Raw genomic sequence first — 24,215 nt, forward strand, 5'->3', positions numbered from 1 at the left:
TAGGTTTTTTCGGTAAAGTCACGTAGAAAGTAAAATAAAATAAAAACAAAAATCACGACGTTTCGGAGACAACACAAGTCTCCGTCATCAGGTGGGACCGTCACAGCCAGATTAGCTGTATCAAGTGAGGCAATGATTCAAGATGTAATCCCTTAAAAGCGAGTTGAGGGGGGAGGGAGAGGGAGGGGGAAGCTCCCTCTCCCTCCCCCCTCAACTTGCTTTGAAGGGATTACATCTTGAATCATTGCCTCACTTGATACAGCTAATCTGGCTGTGACGGTCCCACCTGATGACGGAGACTTGTGTTGTCTCCGAAACGTCGTGATTTTTGTTTTTATTTTATTTTACTTTCTACGTGACTTTACCGAAAAAACCTAAGAAGATGATTCCTTGCAGTCACGAAAGCTTCAAATCTAGAATTAACACTCAACTCACCTACACACCATACAGCAGGTCACAACAATACACTCACCTACACACTCACCATACTGGAGGTCACAGCAATACTCAACCCACTCACTCAACACTGTAGGTTACCCACACACTCATAGCCACACTGCAGGTTACCCACACACTCATCACCACACTGCTGTTCACAACAACAACACTCACCTACACACTCACCATACTGCAGGTCACAGCAATACTCAACTCACTCACTCAACACACTGCAGGTTACCCACACACTCACCACCACACTGCTGTTCACAACAATACACTCACCTACACACTCACCATACAGCAGGTCACAGCAATACTCAACTCACTCACTCAACACACTGCAGGTTACCCACACACTCATAACCACACTGCAGGTTACCCACACACTCATCACCATACTGCTGTTCACAACAACAACACTCACCATACTGCAGGTCACAGCAATACTCAATTCACTCACTCAACACACTGCAGGTTACCCACACACTTACCACCACACTGCTGTTCACAACAATACACTCACCTACACACTCACCATACAGCAGGTCACAGCAATACTCAATTCACTCACTCAACACACTGCAGGTTACCCACACACTTACCACCACACTGCTGTTCACAACAATACACTCACCTACACACTCACCATACAGCAGGTCACAGCAATACTCAATTCACTCATTCAACACACTGCAGGTTACCCACACTCTCACCACCACACTGCAGGTTACCCACACACTCACCACCACACTGCAGGTTACCCACACACTCACCACCACACTGCTGGTCAAACACTTTCTGCTTCTTTCCTCGCACTCTTGCATCGTCCTTTTTCCCCAAGTTATTAATACCTTGCTCAGTTCAAGAAAAGTGCGTTCACGCCTATCGATGACACCTGCGATCGTGCTGTTTGTTGCTGGCCGTTTGGCATCTTGGGCCTTGCATCAGGGTGGCACCACCATCACTCGATGGTACAACAAAGAAAAATATCCCCCGTGTAGCCTTAACAGACTGTTGGGACAAATGCTGTTAGCGAGCACCTATGAAAGCTGGCACGGCACACAATGGGGTGCATGGCAAAGACCACGCCCTTTGTCTCCCTCGTGACAATGCTTACACATCGCACCAGGTTCTCATTTTGAGGCCGAGTCAACCTAGTGGATGCCCAGGACCGGTTCCCATAATCGTCACTGGTGTTGGCCGTGAGCGGGAATCGAAGCCGGTTCGCCGGGTTCACAGCGCGGTGCGCTAACCGCTGCACCACCACTCCCCACTTGGGTTCCCACACACACACACGCGCATGCACACACACTTACAGTAGAGGTTAATGTGCAATCGTGTGCACACGTAAGAGATTCTATATATAAACACAGTCCCAACAGTAGGCCTGGCACCCGACTCGCTCGCCCTGTGCTCTCGTGTCGTTGGCCGGTCCCATATCTTCTGTGTGTCTCTTGTGTGTGTGCTTCAGGTCTGTGTGTCACTGGGGAGACAACGGCTGCCGGGTGTGGTGTTGGTCACCCACCCCTACGTGTGCCGCACCGGCCTTCATAGGTACCGTACTCTCTAACAGCACTTGTCCCAGCAGTCTGTCAAGGCTATACGGGGGATCTTTTTATTTGTTTTGTGTCTTTAAGGTATGTGCTGTGTGTCTCCTGTGTGTTCTTCACGTGTGTTTTTAAGGAGTATTTAAAGATATGTTCTGTATGTCTGTGAAGTGTGTTCTGCATGTGGCCTTCCTGCATTACCTCAAGTTGCTTGTGACTTTATTCTGTGCATTCTTCACGTGTGTGTGACCTTCACACTCGTGTCTCCTTTACTGCGTTGTGTGTGTCCTTCAGGTGTGTGTATTTTATCGAGTTGTGTGCGATGTGTCTTTACAAGTGCATTCTTTTCATGCATTTTGGTGGTGCGTGCATGTGTGTGTCTCTTTCACGTGTGTGTGTGCTTGCGTGTGTGTGTCATTTCAGGTGTATGATGCATTTATTTTAGGTGCCTTGCGCGTGTATATGTCGTGAGCTGTGCGTGTGTCTCTATGTGATGCGTTCTCTTTGTGTGTCTCTCCGGTGTATATCTCCCGCGTGAGTTTATCTGTGTGCCCTATCCATTTCCTGTGGTGCCTTCAATTGTGTGTCCCAGGTGTGTTCCGTTTGTGTGTGTGTGCGCGCTATTCAGGTGTGTTGCGTCTTTATCGGTTGGCGTGCTCTCTTTTCTATACCCCCCACCACCCCGTTTAATAAGCGTGTTTGTCCATCTTCCACGAGTGGCCGGTTTGCGTGTCCATATATTTATATTCTTTGTGAGCCTTTAATACTGTGCCCTTGAGGTGGCTGCCGTGCGTGTCTGTGAGGCGTGTGGACATGTCCTGCGTGTGTGCACTCTAGGGTGGCCACCTGTGGTGTCGCATCACCCACGTGCTATACCTCGCCACCCTTAATAGGTGCTCGCTAATAGCATGATCGCCGACAGTTTGCCTATGCGGTGAATGGTCGCCTGGGCGTCTGGACGTCTGAGTGTCTGAGCGTGTGTGGTGGGATCCTTGTGGCCTGGCCGTGGACGCACAGTTCAGGAAATCCCCTCTTTCACTCGTGCACTCTTCTATGTTTTATCTTATTTGTCTTTTACCGAAGTTTCATCTTCATTGTGCTATCGGCATCACGTCATGCGATGAATAATGCATTCGGATCTCCCAGTGCAATGCTCTGTGTTAGAGAATGGTCCACAGAAGCGGATACAGCAGAGGGTAGCTCTGAGATCCCTTCAAGTAACCTCTGTTCCACATACTGTAGTGTCAGCACATGCCCACCCACTCTGCCACTGAGATAGCATAATAATAATTGAGGACATTCGGTATCCGCACTATTCCTATAGCACGAGGCTCCCACCAAGGAAGGTGCTGTGTTTCACAGGCTGCAGTAGCTTCACAGTAGGGAGCGATGCTTTTGCGGGTCATCCCAATTGAGTAATTTCCAACATTACTTCTGAATTTTGCAAATTTGGACAGTGACGCCCACACACAATATCCTGCTCATTTCAAATTATGGCACAGGATCATTAATATCATCTGCGAATCAGATGGCACGTATATTATGATCAATCCACCCGCAGTAATAACCACGACGGCCTGCCGCATCGAACCGGCACCCTCTGCAAAGTGGCGAACACGGCAAAGTCCCGGGTGTGCTGTGTTATTTTTGGCAATTGTAGGGAACCAAAGAACCTCACTGTTCCCAAGCGAGGGCAGGCAAACTCCTTCTCTGTGCCGTTCAGTGGCCGATCCACCCCTCACACCTCTTGCCCTCCCCTCTCCGTCGGTCGCCCTGGCACAGTGCGGCAGCACACGGCCGTCAGCCCTCACCCCCGGCCCTCTCAAGTCCCTCGCTCATGCATGCACAGTTGGGATTTTTTTTAGTTAGGTGAACTCCGAAGTGATTGCCGCAAAGTGGGTTCCGAGGATTGAAAGATTTCGTGAGAAACGCTGCCCTAAGCCCACAGTGCAGTGCTTTGATTTGCGTGCGTGCGCATTGTCTCTGTGCTTATTTCGGCGTTTCCACCATGGGCAGTTGGAGGCGGTCGCCTTCCAACAACAACTGAGGGCAGAGTGACACTCACAACAACGAGCGGAGCGGCGGGCGCTAAAATGCAGCAAGTTAGCACAGTAGGGGGTACAGCTATTGCATCTACCGGTCATCTCAGTCAGCCAACGCATGCCAGCTGGGTCTGTCCCGAGACCTCCTGTCAGTGAGCCTTCGACACTTCATGTGGCCTCAAAGTGTACCTGGCCTGGCACAGGCACCGTGGTGATGTCACCGACGCTTAGTGGCAAATGGGGCGGGAGTTGTGGCACCACAGTGGCGAGATGTTAACTACTTCGCCTGGTATACAGTCGGTTGTGGTGCGATCCCAACCCTGACGCCTGTATATTTGGAGTCCACGTGTTCTCCCCGTGGTGCTTGGATTTTTCTTGGAGTCCTCTGGTTTTTTCCTCTACACTTAAAATCAACATCACCGGTTTAGAGTATTTGGCTGCTATAAAATTCCACTTGAACACAAGCCACTTCGTTGAGCTATAATTTGTGTCCAGGTCGCTTCCGAAAAAGAGCTATACAGCTCAGTGGGCCTTATCTGGTAAAATAAAAACAGTCGTAGTTTAGTGAGTTGCTGTAGTAGCTGTCTTTGTGTACTCCGGTTTCCTCTAAAATGCACAACACATATACCCCGCGGGGTATACCACTTTTTACAAACAAAACAAGACCCTGCGGGGTATATGGATACACGTGTGACATGTCATAACTCGTAAAATGTTTCCATGGTAGGACTATCCACTGTGCAACACTTACCTTTGACTAAACCACTGCTGAATAAACCACTCACACTGAAATTGCACATGTTATCACGTTTTAAATTATTCGAATTGTTTGTACAATGAAACGACAATGTTTGAAGTGGGAGCACTTTTTTATGGCGACGACGGGAGAGCTGGGAGGAGGGAAAGAGGTGGGGGGAGAGAGGTGGGGGAGGGAGAGAGGTGGGGGGAGGGAGAGTGGTGGGGGTTGGGGGCGAGGCAACGCCGTAGTCACTGCGCAGGGCGCAATCCCCCAGTGCTAAAACTGAACTTACTTATCTACCAGTTACGTGTTACTTATTTATTGGATATTTACTTTAGTTACTTATTTACTGTTTTAAGTTCACTCGTTTCCAGTTAGTTTGTTTTCTTTGTGCACGTTATGATTTTAATGTTAACAATTGATAGTGGAATGTATTTACAAATGTAAACTTCGTATTAATATGATGGAATTAAGCTGCGGTAACGACGTTAAAGATATGAATGCATGCGGGGTATATGGAGGTGCGGGCTATCTGAAATTTGTTTTACACAAAACGCAATTTTTGCGAGGTATATGCGTCTGCGGGTTATATGCGGGAAAATCCGGTAATTGGCCAAACATCTGGATGGAGGATCCTCCTGATGAAGAGTCTTGAGACGCAGTCGGTGTCTCTAGACTATAAATGATACTGGGTTCCCATTAAGAATTGGAGGAAATAGCTTAACCTCGTACTAATCAACATTTGCAATATTTAAATGTGTGTAGGACTGTAGGTTAGAGCAACCTCCTGTTGCTAAAATCAATTAACTTCTCTCAGCAGCACGGTGTTGTGGTGCGCTGTGATGTTTGTGTATTGTTCTCAAAGTAGCTTCCTCATTAGAGCTGTCTGTGATGGTAAGGAATTACAGTCCATCGAAGATCATCGATTATAATTATCTGTTGGCCGTGGGGGGGGGCGCCGGATTTTCAAAAACGCAAGATAGTCACTAAATCATGATTTAATAAGTAATATTTGAAAATACTTAAAAAAACACGCTTTAATAAAATGTGCTTTACGACTAATGGCAGAACTCCACGACTCCAGGAAGTGGCCCCGAGGCTTGCCAGAACATAAGGGACCGTGGTGATTTACAGCCAACGTGAGTTGAGCGTGGACAATTAGACCCAAGGCGAAACATAACATAATAAAGAATGTTTAATTTTTTTTCTATGATAGAATATAGTATTGTCATCAGTATGACATAAGTATACGAAGTTTGCAGTCGATACCACATTGGGAAGTGGGTTAAAATTGAGTGACAAGATTTGAGGATATGACAACAACAGACGGAGTGAGTTAAATAAAAGCATGTAAAATAGCTTATTTTTGCACATTCTTGTAGTACATTATGCTGTTAAGTCTTATGTGTTTTAATGTTTAAAATATGTTAACTCTGGGAAATTGACATAAATAAACATACAAATAGACACAAATACATTTCCTACTTTAAGAAGTTAATGTATTGACTCTACCGTACTTTCCACTCCAATATCGAAATCATCATGGGGTGATGTTTCTACATGCAGTATTTTCATTGTTTAAGTTGTATGTAGTGTATAATGTACTCTATGTAATACTTAACCCTGTTTCAGTTTTCAGTTTCATTTATTTGGTATAGCCCTGTGAGCCATGCGGCTCTTGAGTCGGGTGCAACCGCAACAAACAAAAGACAACAATTTCGATTTAAAGCTTTCGTGACTGCAGGGATTCATCTACTTGGTTCTTTTGGTAAAGTCACGTAGAAGGGAAGTAATAAAATAATAAAAATAAAACATAATAAAATAAAATAATTCTCACGACGTTTCGGCTACAACGCAAGCAGCCGTCTTCAGGTGAAGAATGAGACACTACCAAGCTAGGAGCTTATATATAAGCTGGGTTGGAGGTGGAAGAGCGCCTTAACAAAAAGAATGTGCATATGAAGAGGAATTTAGCATATTCATGGAAAATGCGTAGGAGGTGGGCGGAGGGGTTTCAAAGTCATATTATGCCCATGCATTATGCAGGATCAGCAGCACCAAGGGAGGGTGCAGGGAGTAGCATTAACAAAGGAAAGGAATGTTAATAGTATGTAGCTGCAGTTACTAAACAACCACGTAGAAAACTAAAGTATAAACTACATAAAAAAAAAACTAAATTATAAACTGCATAGCACCATCAGTATACTTACTATACTCTACAATAAGCTGAGTTACTAACAGCAAGTAATACATTACAATTCTACGTCGTAAAAATTATATAATATGCTTCCATCTAAACTTTATTCTCTTACATCACACGAGCATACACCGTACTATATACTGCCATAGATAAACCCTGCGGAGAATGCAATGCCAGTGAGTGGAACGCGGTCTGAAAGTCACCGTAAACGTGAACACAATCAGTTAAGATCCGAAATGGTTTATTACGTCCTTCCAATGATTGCTAAGCCAGAATCCATCTTCTCGGCTAAAATTGTCTCTGTGTTTGTATATGTGGATCGCCTCATGAACGAATCTCTCATGATAGCCAGATGGCTTGCAGAGAACCTCTGTCTTGGAGAAGTCAATGTCATGTGAGCCCACTGAGTTGTAACAGTGATCTGCCACGGCTGAGGTGTTTGTCCTACCGTGTTTCAGGTCTGCTTTATGTTCACGGATGCGGTCCGAGACATGTCGTTTGGTTTCCCCAATGTAACTGCTACCACAGAGGCAACTTAGTTTGTAGACGCCAGGGTACTGTATGTCTGGAACCACATCTTTTACAGACGGTACCAGATCACGGATTTTATGTACTGTGTTGAATCGGACCTGGATCTTGTGTTTATTCAGGATTTTGGAGATCTTTTTTGTGACCCCAGCAGTGTAGGGTAAGGTGATGGTCTTGAAAGGCTCCTCAATATGCTTAATTCCTCTTCATATGCACATTCTTTTTGTTAAGGCGCTCTTCTACCTCCAACCCAGCTTATATATAAGCTCCTAGCTTGGTAGTGTCTCATTCTTCACCTGAAGACGGCTGCTTGCGTTGTAGCCGAAACGTCGTGAGAATTATTTTATTTTATTATGTTTTATTTTTATTATTTTATTACTTCCCTTCTACGTGACTTTACCGAAAGAACCAAGAAGATGAATCCCTGCAGTCACGAAAGCTTTAAATCGAAATTTAACCGCCTCTACGGGGAGGGTTTCCACATAACTTTGAGATCCTTCAACAAGCTCCGTGATAAGAAGGCTCAGCTAATCGAGTCTCTCACCTTTCTGAAGAGATGCCGCGACTCTAAGGTAATACCAAACGCATTTACACTAACATCTGCTGCTGTAACTTCTTCTAATGCGAAACGAATTCTATCTAGAACTAGCTTAGCTCTTATCTCAGAGAAAATCAGACTTACGCGCACCGAACTAGATCAGTTAGACAAGACACTCTACAAATCACTCTTATCTTTGAGTGCAACAATGTCCACATCGGATTGGGAACATGTACAAAATGACTGCCTCTTCAGCTGCCGCTATGTCGACTAAATGTAAGGACAACTTGATTTCCAAATTCAACCGCCTCTCAAACAAGAAACCGGACCCACACATTGAAAAGCTAGATGTTAACAAAGTCGTAATTAATCGCAGTAACAGTTCTATTTCTGAAGGTCTGAAATCCGTTTTAGCTAAAGGACTAAACTTTGCAGTCACACCTAGACACATACCAGTTAATGATATAATTGCTCGAGTAGATGTAGCTCTCAAGGGCTTGAGTCACATCGCTGCAGACGTAGCAAGATCTGAAATCTCTGCAACCCTCAAAAACGCTAAGATGCCAGCTAGCAACGTCAGCAAAGATGAGCGTTTTGAATTAGCTCAATTAAAAAAGAGGGATGACATTGTCATCCTCTCAGCCGACAAAGGCAATGCCACTGTCATCATGGACAAAATAGAATACAACAACAAAATTCAAGAACTACTCAACGATGGCAGCTATACAAAAATAAAAAGAGACCCCACCAACAGCCTCGTCACTAAAACCAACAAAATCATTTCTGATTCAACCGCATTAATTGATCAGACCAAACAGTTCTTGTTGAAACCTTCTGCAGCCAGGCCACTAAGATTATACGGCTTGCCAAAGATACATAAAGAAGATACACCTCTTCGTCCCATTGTCTCTACTATCAACTCCCCCACCTATAAATTGGCTCGTTTTTTGTCTGAAATCCTACGGCCTTTCACTGGAAAAACCACCTCTGCGGTAGTAAACTCTACTGACCTGGTATCGACAATCAAGGGGATTGCCCTGTCCCCAGACGACCTGCCTGATCAGTTTTGATGTGGTTTCCTTATTCACCAAGGTTCCTGTACCTGACACCATCGCAATCATTGAAGACTTGGTTCATCAAGGACTGAATGCTGGGGTACCCCCCCTGGTGAGACACTGCTTAACCAATACATACTTCACCTGGAATGGAACTTTCTACAAGCAAACTGAGGGCACCCCAATGGGCTCCCCCCTATCTCCGGTTGTAGCCAACATCTTCATGGAGAAATTTGAGACGGACGCCATCCAGACTGCCACTCTACGCCCGACCTTATGGAAGAGGTACGTAGACGACACTTTTGTCATCTGGCCACATGGCCGGCCTGCTCTAGACCAATTTCTCGACCACATCAATTCCATACACCCAGCCATCAGATTCACCATGGAAGTCGAAAAAGATGGCAAGCTACCCTTTTTGGATGTCCTAATCAAAAGGAGACCTGATGGTTCAATGAGCCACTCTGTCTACAGGAAAGCCACCCATACGGATGCTTACCTAAAACCGGATTCCCACCACCATCCATCCCAGAAGAATTCCCTCATCAAGACTCTATATCATATAGCCCAATGCATCTCCGACCATGAACACATTTCCAGGGAACTCAAACACGTACGCCAAGCTCTTAAGGCTAATGGTTACTCCGACTACACAATCCGCAAAGCCATCACTCCAACCATCAAGAAGGATCCTGTTGAGGAGCCTTTCAAGACCATCACCTTACCCTACATTGCTGGGGTCACAAAAAAGATCTCCAAAATCCTGATTAAACACAAGATCCAGGTCCGATTCAACACAGTACATAAAATCCGTGATCTGGTACCGTCTGTAAAAGATGTGGTTCCAGACATACAGTACCCTGGCGTCTACAAACTAAGTTGCCTCTGTGGTAGCAGTTACATTGGGGAAACCAAACGACATGTCTCGGACCGCATCCGTGAACATAAAGCAGACCTGAAACATGGTAGGACAAACACCTCAGCCGTGGCAGATCACTGTTACAACTCAGTGGGCTCACATGACATTGACTTCTCCAAGACAGAGGTTCTCTGCAAGCCATCTGGCTATCATGAGAGATTCGTTCATGAGGCGATCCACATATACAAACACAGAGACAATTTTAACCGAGAAGATGGATTCTGGCTTAGCAATCATTGGAAGGACGTAATAAACCATTTCGGATCTTAACTGATTGTGTTCACGCTTACGGTGACTTTCAGACCGCGTTCCACTCACTGGCATTGCATTCTTCGCAGGGTTTATCTATGGCAGTATATAGTACGGTGTATGCTCGTGTGATGTAAGAGAATAAAGTTTAGATGGAAGCATATTATATAATTTTTACGACGTAGAATTGTAATGTATTACTTGCTGTTAGTAACTCAGCTTATTGTAGAGTATAGTAAGTATACTGATGGTGCAATGCAGTTTATACTTTAGTTTTTTTTTATGTAGTTTATACTTTAGTTTTCTACGTGGTTGTTTAGTAACTGCAGCTACATACTATTAACATTCCTTTCCTTTGTTAATGCTACTCCCTGCACCCTCCCTTGGTGCTGCTGATCCTGCATAATGCATGGGCATAATATGACTTTGAAACCCCCCCGCCCACCTCCTACGCATTTTCCATGAATATGCTAAATTCCTCTTCATATGCACATTCTTTTTGTTAAGGCGCTCTTCCACCTCCAACCCAGCTTATATATAAACTCCTAGCTTGGTAGTGTCTTATTCTTCACCTGAAGACGGCTGCTTGCGTTGTAGCCGAAACGTCGTGAGAATTATTTTATTTTATTATGTTTTATTTTTATTATTTTATTACTTCCCTTCTACGTGACTTTACCGAAAGAACCAAGAAGAAAAGACAAAAACATGAACAAGAAAACATCTTAAAGTGAATATGTGACTATGTGCAAACAGAAAATTCAGGAAAAAACAGCAAAATATTTAAGAAAAAAGCACCGTACACAACGCTGAATTTTGTTTTCACGCGCACATTGCAGGATTGGGTTACAGCTTTTTGGAGTGGTTTTGCCCGTTTAGACTGCCAGATAATGTTGGAAGCTGGATAATAATCGCGCAGTGCCGGATAATCGATGATCAACTGTCATCGCACATTGCGTGATCTTTGCAATGTAATCTCAAGCAGCGATCTCCGATTGCTAGGAATTCATTGCGCCTCCGCTCATTTCGTCCTCGCTCACCGTCCGAGTGTGTTTAATTGAAGAAAAAAACAATAAGAAGGAAGAAGATTAATTCCTGCGCGTGGATCCTCAAATGCTTTGCAGCGCACGGCTGTTTTTGGAAGTGGCTGAATGGCCACACGGGACACTCTAACGCTCGTAGCGACAGTGCATACATACAACGCCCACGATGACAAGTTGGTGCACGGCTGCTTATTACAGCAGGCATATTGCAGCTACAGCCAGGGATATTACTACAGTCATCAGCCTGAAATTTCACCACTCGCCACCGGCTTAAGTAGGCATGGAAACTTATTTAGGCACAGATTGGAGGGTGGGAGGGGGCGGTTAGACAATAGTGTATACCGTTCAGTTTCCAATCCAACAAGACTACTTTCCATCGCATTCCAGACCCTGTCTGTAGACGTCTGTGTGCGTGTAAATTTGCATTTGCAAAGTTTATGTGGGTGGCGGGGGAGGGCGAGGAGGGGTTGTGAATTTAGATACTTGAGTCAGTTGTTAATCAAGCTGTTAATGGTGCAGAGGACAGGATATGTGCATTGTAATCTGATTTGTTTAGAAGCTCTAATGGCGGAAACAAACACCGCACACACACCCTTGTCAGTGCTTGGGTGGCACGGCTGTGGTGGATCATGCGCATTCATCTGGGCTGCGAGGTGGTGGCCAGGAGTTGACCAGGACGGCGAGTGGGTTGCGAGCGTGTCGGTGTAGAGCTTTGGTGAGTGTTGAGCCCTTGTGCGTGTGGTTGGGTCCTCTCTGGGTTCTCGAGTGTGAGCGAGACTCTCCGATAATGTCGATGAAGTATGTAACATATCACCCCGAGTAACGATGCCTTGAATTGTTTCTATTCGGGGCGTTGTGATAAGATATAAGGATTGGAAATTGTTGTCTCATTTGTACCATATTTATATTGTTTATTGATTTTGTTAATGTATATTTAATGTTCAGTGTTTGTTTCTGCAGTTTGCCTAAATATTACATGAGCATATAATGTGTTTATAATTTGCATGCACGTTGATTTATTCCTCATGCGTAATTTCACGGACGTATCATGAGTGAAAGAAATCCGTTTTACTTGATGAATAGATGACGTTCTGTGCCTAGATGTCGCGTTCACACATTTGCTGTGAATATAAAAACCAAGCGCCAAAATGTGGGCTACCAAAACGAGCGTCGCCGCTCCTCGTTTTGGAGGCGGCGCCTCCGTCTTTTACTCTCAAGTGGCTCTTTTGCTCATTTCCTTCATGATGGCAGTCAGAGAGTTGGCAGTCAGAGAGTTGCCAGTCAGAGAGTTGCCAGTCAGAGAGTTGCCAGTCAGAGAGTTGCCAGTCAGAGAGTTGCCAGACGTTGGCAGTGGGTCCCCACTCCGAAAGAGAGAGAGAGACGGAGGAAGCAGAGAGAGAGAGTCTGAAAAGAAAAGGGGCCATTGACTGCCCCCTTTCTTGCATCCAGCACCGCCACGCGACGGTTGAGACGAAGGCGGCGGCGGCAGCAGCTGGGCCAGAAAGGGGCCGCTCTTGGCAGCACTGCAGGGAAGGTGCTGTACCACTTGCCACGTTGACCCCGGTCGTCGTGGCGTGCCAGAGCGAGCGTGGACGTGCCCCCACAGCGCACTCGGTGGGAGGTTGGCGTCACAAGGCGAGTCGCCTCTCATTCGACTCGCGGTAAAGACAGCTGCGATTTCTGTGCGGTCGGATTGCAAAAGTATTTGTTTCTCCGTAAAGATGTTTTAGTGAAGCTGCGCCAGGCCAGGTGATACCACCGCGCGACCCTAGCGATACCACCGCGCCACCCTGGCGCAGTGTAATTCAGTGCTGGTTTACGATGCCAAGCCACATAGGAAACAGCCCACAACCACGCAGTAGTATCCTTTGGCGTGCATCTTAAGATCCACTGTAAGGCTGCTGCTATAAGTAGCAGACCGGTGAATTAAGACATGTACATCGGGCCCTCAGGATGAACGGATACTCTGACCGTACTATCCGCCAAGCTGTCTCTCCCACCACACAGAAACAGCCACTTGAAACTCCGACCAAAACCATCACATTACCATACATAGCAGGCGTGACCAAAAAGATCTCCAAAATTCTAAACAAACATAAGATCCAAGTCCGATTCAGTACAGTGCATAAAATCCGTGATCTGATTCCATCTGTGAAGGATGTTGTTCCTGACTTACAGTATTCTGGAGTCTACAAATTGAGTTGCATTTGTGGTGATTGCTACATTGGAGAAACGAAACGTCATGTTTCTGATCGTGTCCGCGAGCACAAGTCAGATCTGAAACACGGCAGAACTGATTCTTCTGCCGTTGCCGATCATTGCTACAACTCGGTGGGCTCTCATGAAATTGTCTTTTCCGAGACCAAGGTTCTCTGCAAACCTCCCGGCTACCATCAAAGGTTTGTACACGAAGCCATACAAATATACAAACACAGACATAATTTCAACCGTGATGATGGGTACAAACTTAGTAATCATTGGAAAGATGTTATCAACCACGCAAAAAAGACTTAATTACACTTTTTTGGACCATCTTATCTGACAGGCACTATTTTACTTTACTTCACCGAGTGTTAACATCCCCAGTTATTTTTTGGCAGTGCTCTTTTCATTGTTCAGCCAGCATTGGTATAAACATGGGCATTTTCGTTCTTTTGTCTATCATGTGTATCAGACCTCCCCTCCCCCCTCTCTGTCCATTGTGTTGGCGTGTGTAGCAGCAGCCGCGTCCAGGTCGTCGTCCATTGTTTTGGCCCCGCTCCCCCCCCTTCCCCCTCCCGATGCGTTGTGCTTAGCACTCCGTGCTGTCTTTGAGCCCCGCCCCCCTCCCTCCCGATACGTTCCATTCATTGGCTACCACATTCTGATGAGCTCCCCCCCCCTCTCCTCCCCCCTTCAACTTACTTATAAGGGATTACTTCTTGAATCGTTGCCTCACTTGATGCAGCTAATTCGGCTGTGACGGTCCCACCTGATGACGGAGAATTGTGTTGCCTCCGAAACGTCGTGATTTTTGTTTTTATTTTATTTTCATTAATTTTGATGTTTTACCTACGTGACTTTACCGAAAAAACCTAAGAATATGATGCCTTGCAGTCACGAAAGCTTCAAATCTAGAATAAGTAGCAGAGTTTTGCATCGTAAAGTGTTGTGATGATGCTGCTGCTGTGGTGTAGTGGTCAGCACGCTTGACTTGGAATCCAGAGATTCGATCTCCCGGCGCGGCAGTCGAGACGATGGGGCGAGTCTCCAAAATATCGCCCTTGCCTCTGCCCACCCAGCAGCAGCATACAGTAAGTGGGTTCACAACAGTCAATTGACAGGTCACGTGCTGTGGGGTAAAGTGTGGTTTAAATGCCAGCCTCTTCCAAGACGTCTGGCCAGCATGGAAGAGTAGGCCAAACACCCTCTCAAGGGGCTTTCCAGAGCTTGCTACAGTGGAGGCCCTTCCACCAGCAGTGACGTGAATAAGTAATTGCGGGGCTGCGCCTGCACCTTGTTAACATGATGAAGTGCTGCAGTGCGCCTGACATCTGTGAATGGAAAAAAACAGCTCGTGTTTCAATTTAAAAACTGTTTATATGCCAACTTAAAAGGGTTGAATTCACCACACCTGTATAGTGCGTTCTCCATCTGCGAGTCACTATCCCTGTGGCCCCTCTCTCTACTCTAAAGAACCATTCTACAATACGGCGTTCGCTTGTGAAGCAGCATTACGAATAACGTGCCGAATCTGTGTAACCTATGCCTTTCATTTTGTTGTATACATGTAGATGTACAGCCTGGGGGATAGTGGGAGGCGGTGGTACGTGACTACCTCACCAGCCTCGCAAGTGCGAGTTGGTGAACGCGTGGAGCATAGATGTGGCAACATGGAAGTACAGTACATCAATGGATTTTGTTACACTGCCTTCTCACTAAGTAACAAAGATGACCATTTGGCCACTAAGTGGAAGTGACGTCACCACGCACTTTGGCCAGGCTAGGTGTTCAACCTTGAGGCCACATGAAGTGTCGAAGGCTCGCTGGCAGGAGGCCACGACAGACCCTGGTGCCATGGGTTGACTGACCGAGATGACTGGCACCAGCTGTGCTCCCTCTGGTGCCCACTTGCTGCGTTTTATCTGTCCCACTCAGTTAATTCTTGTGAGCGTCGCTCTTCCTCCCACTGTCGTGGTTCGAAGGTGGTGACTCCAACTGCCCAGCAGCGTCCTTCACGAGCCTCCTCCAGAGGCCAATCTTGACACCACATCCATCTCTCCCACATCAATCCATCTATTCATCACAGACAGGGAATTTGACACATGCAGGATTTTGCTGCCGATGAACATTTAAGTCATAAATACCCTCCACCACCAAACAGTCAAACCAATTAAGTGATCATATGTACTGTTTAACCCACCCAATTATCATTAGCTCGGCTCACTGGTAAGTTGAAGAACAATTCTCACTCGCAAATTGAGCAGCGATTTAGATGAACGACATTTAGTTTTAAGCCAGAATAACGATCTTGACTTTGTGTATTTTTATTCTAACTTACTGGATCTTGTCCTGATGGTGTTTGATGTCTGGGATAAGTCTGTTGGACTCCGCATAAGCGTTTGTGGGTCTCTGTGCGAGTGTCGTGGGCCTCTATTATGCGAGTCGACGGGTCTCGATGGTAGCCCTTGGGTCCCTTGGTGCGCTTGTGGGTCTCTGTGTGAAGTCGAGAGGCAGTTTCACACCACCCCGCCCACATCCGGAAGTGGTCAGTCGCGACCGGGGAACGCTTGGCGACTCTGGATACCCAGAGCTGTCCAGGGCAGATTTTGGCAATCCTACTTTCGGTGCTGCCTCCTTCAGGCATGGCTATATTTGCCTCAATTCCCCCATAGGCAATGGCACCATCTCCGCTTCGTCCACCCTGCCCCATACGCTCCCCCCGATCGCCGCCGGGGGTGGAGCGAGGGTCCCCGTGGTGGTCCACACACCCCACGTCGCTCGTCCGATGCCAGTGTCGGTTTATTTTTCAAAGCTGCCTTCCAAGACTCGGTTGCCAATGCTGCCCAGAAATGTGTTGGCGGTTTTTAAATTTAAACACATTTTGCGTGTTTTCCTTTGCCCCCGATGGATTCCATGAGGACTTTTTTTATAATAACGATAACGTTGACCGGTCGGGCAGTGCAGTGGTCATAAGTGCGCGCATCTTTCAGTCGTAACGTTACACTGCAGATAACGCAATTAATATTCATATTTATAACAGGAAAGCCTCTCTGATACTCGAGACTCCTTCAGGAGGGTCCTGCTGTGTTGGGTTATTATTTTTACAATTCCTCCACTCGTTTGTTTTTACGCGGGAAGGTAAAGGTGCAGCCCTGCAATCGTCTTCTCACACCACTAGGGGGGAGCTCTCTACGTGACTTTACCGAAAGAACCAAAGAGTAATTTATGCAGTCACGAAAGCTTCGAATCTAGTTTGAACCATCTCTACGGGGAGGGTTTACTCACAACTCACAATTTAATTAGCAATCTTTGGGAGAACGTTCATCAACCAGGCTATGCGTTAACTGTGTGTTAACTGACCCTCTGTGTTTTGCATTGCATTACACTTCTTAATTTTACTAAGTTTGCTTTCTGCAACTTTCGATTTTCTTGCTCTAAACCATTGTCTCTCCTCCGGCCACTGTGGTCCCGAATTCCACACTGCTCCCTCCTTGTCCCCACGTTTGTCCTCCTCCCCAGTCCTCTCTTTGCCCCGGCCCCTCCCCCCTCTTTCTATTTAAGGCCTCGGCACAGAGTCGTTGTTCTTCTGTTTGTCTTGGTGTGTGTCTCGCTTGGCGTGTCTTTGTGTGTGTTTCTCTCTGCATGTGTGTGTGCCTATGCTGTTCCCGTGTCTGTGTTTTATCATTCATTCTTGCCTGATGATGGTTGCTTGTGTTGCAACCGAAACGTCGCATTCTATTATTATTTGATTTTATTTTCTACGTGACTTTACCGAAAGAACCAAAGAGCTCTCGAGGGTATTTGGTCTACTTTTCCACACCCGAGCAGGCGTGTTGGCAGAGGCGCGGGGTACCCGCCGCACCTGCTGACTGAGACTTCACCACGGCAGTGAGCACCCATTCACTCTGCCCCAGTGGACAGAGCCCACGGGGGGGGGGGGCAATTCAAGAAACTCGCCCATTTGTTGCGAGCCGGAACTCGCCGGCTCCGGTTGACCGTCTGTCCCTGTCGCCCGTCTCCCCAGCAGCGATCGCAGCGGGCGCTGGCGGAAGGGTCCATCTGGACCAGTTGGGGGGGCCGCTCTCCCCCCCAGCCCCCCCCCCCCCCCCGTCTCCCCCCCACCGCTGCTCAGCATGAGCTGGCTCAGCCGCTTCAACGCTCGCGGGGGGCCGGGGGGCCGCAAGGCCGAGCGGGAAGCGGCCGCCGGCGCCGCGGGCGTCGCCGCGGGCGCCCCCGCGGCGGGCCCCGTGGCCCCCGCCGTGGCCGCCGCTCAGCCGGAGCCCCCCAGCTCCCCCGGCGCGGACCCCGAGACGTGCCTCATGGTCTACAGGAACCACTGGATGCAGGTGGGTGGCTTCCTCGCGCCGCTCTTCGCTCTCTCCGTGCCCCGTCGCGGTCGTGTTCAGGCGGATTCGGGGAGCGGTGGCGCAGCCGTTAGCATGCCGCCACTTACAAACTCGTTCCCCCAGGACGGGAATGAAAATGTTTGTTTATCCTGGAGAAATCCGATGAGCTATGAAGCTCGCGTTCACGGATGTCCAGTGGTGGGTCAGAACGTTACAACAACAAACAATACAAAAACACGATAGGAATGCAAAGTATAGGAAACGTAAGCGAATCACTAATTTAAATTAAGTATATGCGATCAAATTGCATTAGTTCAATTCCCAATCTTTGGCAAGGCAGCAAAACGACTGCAAGAACGGTCCTAGACCACACCAATACAACACACTACAGTCCGCTCCCCCCCCCCATTCCGCCCCCCCCCACAGTCCACTCCCCCCCCACATTCCGCTCCCCCCCACCACAGTCCGCTCCTCCCCCCCCATTCCGCCCCCCCACAGTCCACTCCCCCCTCCACATTCCGCTCCCCCCCCCCCACAGTCCGCTCCCCCCCCCCCACATTCCGCCCCCCCCCCACAGTCTGCTTCTCTCCCCACAGTCCGCTTCCCCCCACAGACCAGCAATGCGCTCCACTTGAGAACCCCATTCCATCACGTGCAGATGGAGACCTGGATTTGAACCCGGGATCGCCAGTGATCTGACATTATAAGCCTCCCGGGCACTTTCTGAGTTTCCTTTCACATTGATCTCTTCCACAGTGGGAAATCACGGCTGCTGTCTGTTGCTTTTCACGTGCAGTATTTATGGTCATTAAAGCGGAGTTCTTAATCTCTGTGAGCATGTAAACGTCCACGCTGGGCCCTCTCGGCAGCATTCTCACTGCGGGGCTGCTCTTTGAAGAGGCCTTTCAGGCGATCGCTGCTTTTAAGTTGAGTTCGCTTTGAATTGGTCACATCAGAGCTATCTATGCATTTGCTTGCTCTTTAGCGAATGAATGAAACACCTCAACTGCGTAGCTGGAACGTTTTCTAAAGGCCTCGGTTATGACCCCACTGCATCCCTCGGCCTGGTCAGTCAGGGTCGTTGTTTGCGGTGTAGTGGGGGGGCGGGGGGGGGCAGGGCTCCAGCAGACACTCGGCACCGACATTCGCCTGCTTCCACCGCGCCCAACAACACGCGGTGCACCCCGTGAGCAAGCGCCACAGTGGCTAGGAGATGTTAACTACCTCACCTGGTATACAGGAGGTCGTCGGTTCAATTCCGACCCTGCTGTATATTTGGAGTTTGCATGTTCTGCTATAAATCTCGACACGATAGGCCACTTCGTTGAGCTATCATTTGTGGCCAGGTTGCTTCTGAAAAATAAGTTAATACCTTACCTGATCAAAAAAAAATAGTTAACAGTTTTGAGCACCGTCCGATGCCCCACTGGCTCCCCGACCGCTACAGGTGCTTAAGGTGATCGAGAGGAATGCGGGTGGGGGGCGCGACGGGGTCGCATCATCGACGGCCCCTGCCGACGAGAAGAACTTGGTGCGGAACAACGTGGACCAGATGCTGTACCTGCTGGCGGAAGAGCTGCCTCCGAGGACGGGCGGCATGGGCCCCATCCTGGAGTTCACCGTCTCCGACGAGGTCCTGGGCCGCGTGGTGTCGTGGGGCCTGCGCATGCGCACCGCCCACGGGGGCGTCAGAGGCCAGGTGAGGGCTCCGTCGCCGGCTCCTAAAATCTGTACGCAGACAAAATAAAAGCGTTGATATTCCGAATGACCTCCCATGGGCCCCGCTGGGTGTGGCGGTGGGGGGGGGTCATCGCGGCGACAATGACGACGATACCGTTACGTCGTCTGCCGGGGGTGGGGCCGTTGCCTGCTGGCGTTTTGGTCCGAATTTGAAAAACGACAACGCAAATGACTCGGTTGGAATCTGTGATAGTGAATCATCGCCCCCCCCCACCTCTTTCCTGCGAAAAAAAAAACTTGCCAGAGTCCTTCCGAAGAAGAGTCATGAGACCCGGTGAGGCTCTCCTGGGTGAACAGGGGTGGTGGTAGTAATAATAATTAGAATGGCACGAGTACCAACGTGTCGCCACCTGCAGGGACAGATGGCGGGAGGCGAGGGGTGAGTGGGGTTGGGTTGGGGGGCTCAGTGGTGTTTGTGTCTCGCTTGGCTTCCAAGTGCCACTCCCTAAATAATGCAGCGTCTCAGCGAGGCGAGGCATTGTCCGCGCACCACGGTGTGAGCTCCGCTCGTCAGCTCCATGCCTCGGGAGCGCAATTTAGTTCGTGCTCCGGGCACGCTGCCACGCGCACCAACGGGGCGGTTGCTAGGCGTGTAAGAATGGCCACGTGCGCACGTGTACGCTACACCCCGCTCCCTTCCCGTGGTACTCGGTGAATCGTCACCATTCGGTATTGCGATTCAATGCAACTCTTGCTGTCTCATTGAGTCTGTCTCGTCTGTGTTGTCTCGTTTTTGCCGAGTTCCGTCCGTGTTTGTCTTGTCTGTGCAGTCTGCGTCGTTCTATCCATCAGGTCTGCCAGTTCTGCACTGTCTTACGCTTTTTTCGGTGTGTCACATTTGCGTTTCCGCAGTCATCACAGCGGTCACTTGGTTTTGCTTATACTGAGATATCGCAATGACCGCAATCGCCTGGAAAGCACCCGATCATCGCAAGTCGTGCGAGTGGCCCATCCGTCTGCTATGAAGAAGGAACTTTGCCCAAAATGTCACCTACTGTACACATTCTCCTTTGAAGGGCCACAGTGGTGTTAATGAATATGTTGATTTAACACGTAGGCTGGATGCATGTGTCGAGTTTATTGTTGTTATCTATTGCTAATAATACTCATTGCCTCACACTGTCATTTGCCATTTAAAGAAAATATTGGTTTTTAAAAAGTGCCAACGGTGATGGGGGGCACTGACGCTCGCATGACAATGTAGCCTGGGCACATTCCGCCAAAGTCTGGCTCATGCCTCCCCCAGTCTCTCAAACCACCACCACCACACCCCCCGCTCTCCCACCATCCCTTGAATTTGACTTAGCTTTGCAAGGGCTATGTCCCGAAGCGGCGTCATTCCACGCCAGCGAACTTGCCGTCGTCACAAAGCAAAGTGAACGCGCTGTGCGCATGTGCGTGTGCGTGTGTGCGCACATGCGTGTGTGTTGTGTGTTTTATGGCTGCTTGTGTTGTGCAAGCTCTGCGTTCGAAGCTGCGGGCCTCACGACATTTGGCTGCGTCTGGAAGAGTGTTCTTGCTGCGCTGGGCAGTCGACGTGCGACAGCTCTCGCCTGATTGCGGGAATTACCACGATTCTGGGTTGTGATTTGATCCAAGAATTAAGGTTTTAAAATATTTGTTATTTATGTCGTGGTGCTTGAAGCGTCTGTTAAATGGATGCGTCACGCGAACCAATTTCCATGTTTACGAATCAAACTCGAGTGATTCGTTCACGCGGGATTCGATATTAATATTAACTGGACACCGTGAGGCTTTCATGGGTCATCGGGGTTATTTTACCATACCTCACCAAGCGGGTTAGTGTAGACTGAGAGCTTAGACATCGGAGCGTAGTACGGTACAACAACGGATTTTGCAGCACTCCCCTCTGCTGCCCACAATGTGACCCAGCAGCAGCAGTAGCAGCAGCCACCTGTCCACACCTCCTGTGACGATGCACGGCGGTTGCCCATCCCAGCACAAGGCCCGAGCCTGCAAGGGAGAGCTGTGTGTGAGATTGTATTATTTGTAATTCATGGAAATAATGTACAATCGTATGCTAATGCAAACAAGAAGGCACGAAAGGGACAAATAAATAATTGGTTCTTGACTAAAATTGTGACCGTGAGTTGTGACTGTGATATTGCCAACATCCACCTTCTGGGTGCTTCCATGTGGCATGGTTATAAGGTGGTCAAACGGGTTGATTTGTCTCTTTGCATGATCTCTCTCTTCCACTGCACACCGAAGCCGTGCCACGGCCGTGCAGGAGGGGCTAGATAATTTCTCCACCGCAGAAGCCGATCCGTGCCACAGGCGTCCCGCTCGGTGAACGAGTCGAGACACACGTATATGGGCGCGGTGACGCTGCGCTTTAGAACTGCTTATTGTGTTTAGTTTGTTGTCCCTTCCACAGCACTTCTGATTATCATAGTTGGTTACGTACGGTACGAAAAACAGTTTTACATACATACTGCAATGATTGCATCGTTCTCCCCATGTTTGGCCCCGTTTGGCCCCGTTTGGCCTCGAGCCAGATTCAGACGTATTGTGAATCTAGCGTAGTGCCCTTTAGTTCTGGCTCAGCACGGCAAACGCCCAGTCCAGAACCATGCGTACCGTGAGTTTACCCTTCGCTGGCCTCAGCTGAAATGCCCCAGTGGAGCACGGGGGGAGCTCAAGTGGGAATCTCCGTGAACCTCGTGCTGCGCAGGATGCTGTTGACGAGGAGGACGAGGAGGTGAGAGCAGAGCAGCTCAAGATGTACGAGGTGCTGGTGTCGCAGTCCCACCAGCCCCTACTGCATCACAAACCCATCCTTCACCCGCTGCTGGGGCTGATGGCCGCGTGCGCCAACTCGCGCTCTCCCAAGGTGAGGCCGTTCCCTCCCTCCACCCCACCCCTGTGGCGCTGCGGATGGCGGGAGCCGGAACTCAACGGGAAAGCTTTGCGTCTCCCTCTCCTCGTTCTCGTCTTGTACGGCGGGGTGCTGCTCGGTGATGTTTCCGTGTTCGTGTCGAGATTTGCGAGTGGGCGAGTGGAGCAGCCTCACGCTGGTCATCTGGACGATCGAAGCGCGTAGCGGCATACTGCGAGGTCCCTTGTTCTAGATATCGATTCACTTGGACACCTGGGTGAGATTCCAGCAGCAGCGTGGTCCCTGTCGCCTGCAGGTGGAGACCAACCTGGTGCTACTGCTGAGCCAGCTGTGCTCGGTGCTCGTCAAGGACCCGGCCACACTGGAGCTCGTCTTCAACGACCACCCGTCCCCGCTCGCCCCATCGGGCGGCGGCGCTGCCGGCATCGCGGGTTTCGCACCGCGTAACGACGCCCTGGTGTTCGCGCTGCTCGTGGGCTACGTGCACCGCGAGGGCTCGCTGGGGCAGCAGGCGCGCGACGCGCTGCTGCTCATCATGTCACTGACGGCGGAGAACCGCTCGCTCGGGGAGTACATCGCCGACCGCTCTGATTTCTGCCCGGTGAGAGCCCGGCGTTGCCGGGGTTGCCGATTCGGCGGCGCGAGGTCCACGATGACTGAATCCGTAATTGGTGTTCGGGTCGGGCCATCGATGATATTTTGTTGAGCGTGAAGGCAGCAGCGATCTGTGCAGGAGCCGGAGGGCAATGTCGAAGTGTGCTGCTGACCACAACGAGAGGGCTTCAGGAGACAGTGGAGGAGCGTAGACTACAGTGCCCACGCCCACCCAAGGCCACCTAACTGTCTGAACATGTGTCTTGAAATCCTCCACCACCAACCCGACACGGTCAAACAAATTAAATTATCACTTTGTGAGGCATTTTACTGGGCCAGTTATTGTATCAGCTCACCGGAACATTGGAGGGGAATTCTCATGTTTATGAAGGCACGATGTTTGATTTGGATATCTGTCAAATGTCTGGGAAAAAATTATTCCAAATGTAATGTAGAGTTGTGGTCAAATTTGCGCTTAAAAAAAACCCCCTCGTACACCGCGTGGCAATTTAATTAGTTTGGCTGTTTCGGGTGGTTTCATGACACACATTTGGTCAGATCTTTATGCGTAAAGATAATTCTATCGTCTTATTTTGGAAAATATTGTTTGATTGTCGATCTTAATTTTACAAAACGTTCTCATTTCGAACAAAATATATCTGATATCACGAATAATAATACAAAAATAGCGATCTGATGTATTTTGCTTGTTTTTGCCATGTGTTGTTTGGCACGATGCCCGACGTTTCGCTCGTGCCGGGAGCATTCTCAGGAAGCGAACTTGTGGTTTGTAAAATATAGTGATTTCTGATATAACGCCGCATGTTTTCATTATGCGAATTGGATATAACGCAATGAATGTTTCAGGTAACACATTTTTTATAACGCGATCGAGTGAACAGAACTAGGTCGGGCGGGTAGGAATAAGCGGTTGTACGGCTGCCTCGGCGTAACATTGCACAAAGCGGGATGCTGCTGGATGCTTCTAGATCAGTGGTTCTTAACCTGGGTGCACGCACCCCCTGGTGGTGCGAGATGCCCTATCTGGGGGTGCGAGACGTGGCCATATTATTTTAGAAGGTAAATCATCGGAACACAAATTAAGCACGGGGACGTAAGTACAACTACTTTGTGTCATCAAACCTAAGTGTTTATTAACACTTTACATTTTTTTT

The 24,215-nt window shown here is 48.7% G+C and overlaps 1 protein-coding gene across 1 annotated transcript in view; it reads left to right on the plus strand.

The window, feature by feature from the left end:
* FHIP1B (FHF complex subunit HOOK interacting protein 1B) overlaps nucleotides 1-24,215 on the plus strand; it is a 55,161-nt gene that overhangs the window by 12,022 nt on the left and 18,924 nt on the right. Inside the window, exons 2-6 of the mRNA XM_078618994.1 lie at nucleotides 1,913-1,995; nucleotides 17,528-17,846; nucleotides 19,294-19,545; nucleotides 22,282-22,440; nucleotides 22,742-23,047. Of these exons, the coding sequence (XP_078475120.1) occupies nucleotides 17,634-17,846; nucleotides 19,294-19,545; nucleotides 22,282-22,440; nucleotides 22,742-23,047 (930 nt within the window). The 5' untranslated portion in view covers nucleotides 1,913-1,995; nucleotides 17,528-17,633. The remainder of the gene's footprint in view (nucleotides 1-1,912; nucleotides 1,996-17,527; nucleotides 17,847-19,293; nucleotides 19,546-22,281; nucleotides 22,441-22,741; nucleotides 23,048-24,215) is intronic.

The sequence above is a fragment of the Lampetra planeri genome, chromosome 60, assembly GCF_965212315.1.
Source record: "Lampetra planeri chromosome 60, kcLamPlan1.2.h2, whole genome shotgun sequence".
Lineage (NCBI taxonomy): Eukaryota > Metazoa > Chordata > Hyperoartia > Petromyzontiformes > Petromyzontidae > Lampetra > Lampetra planeri.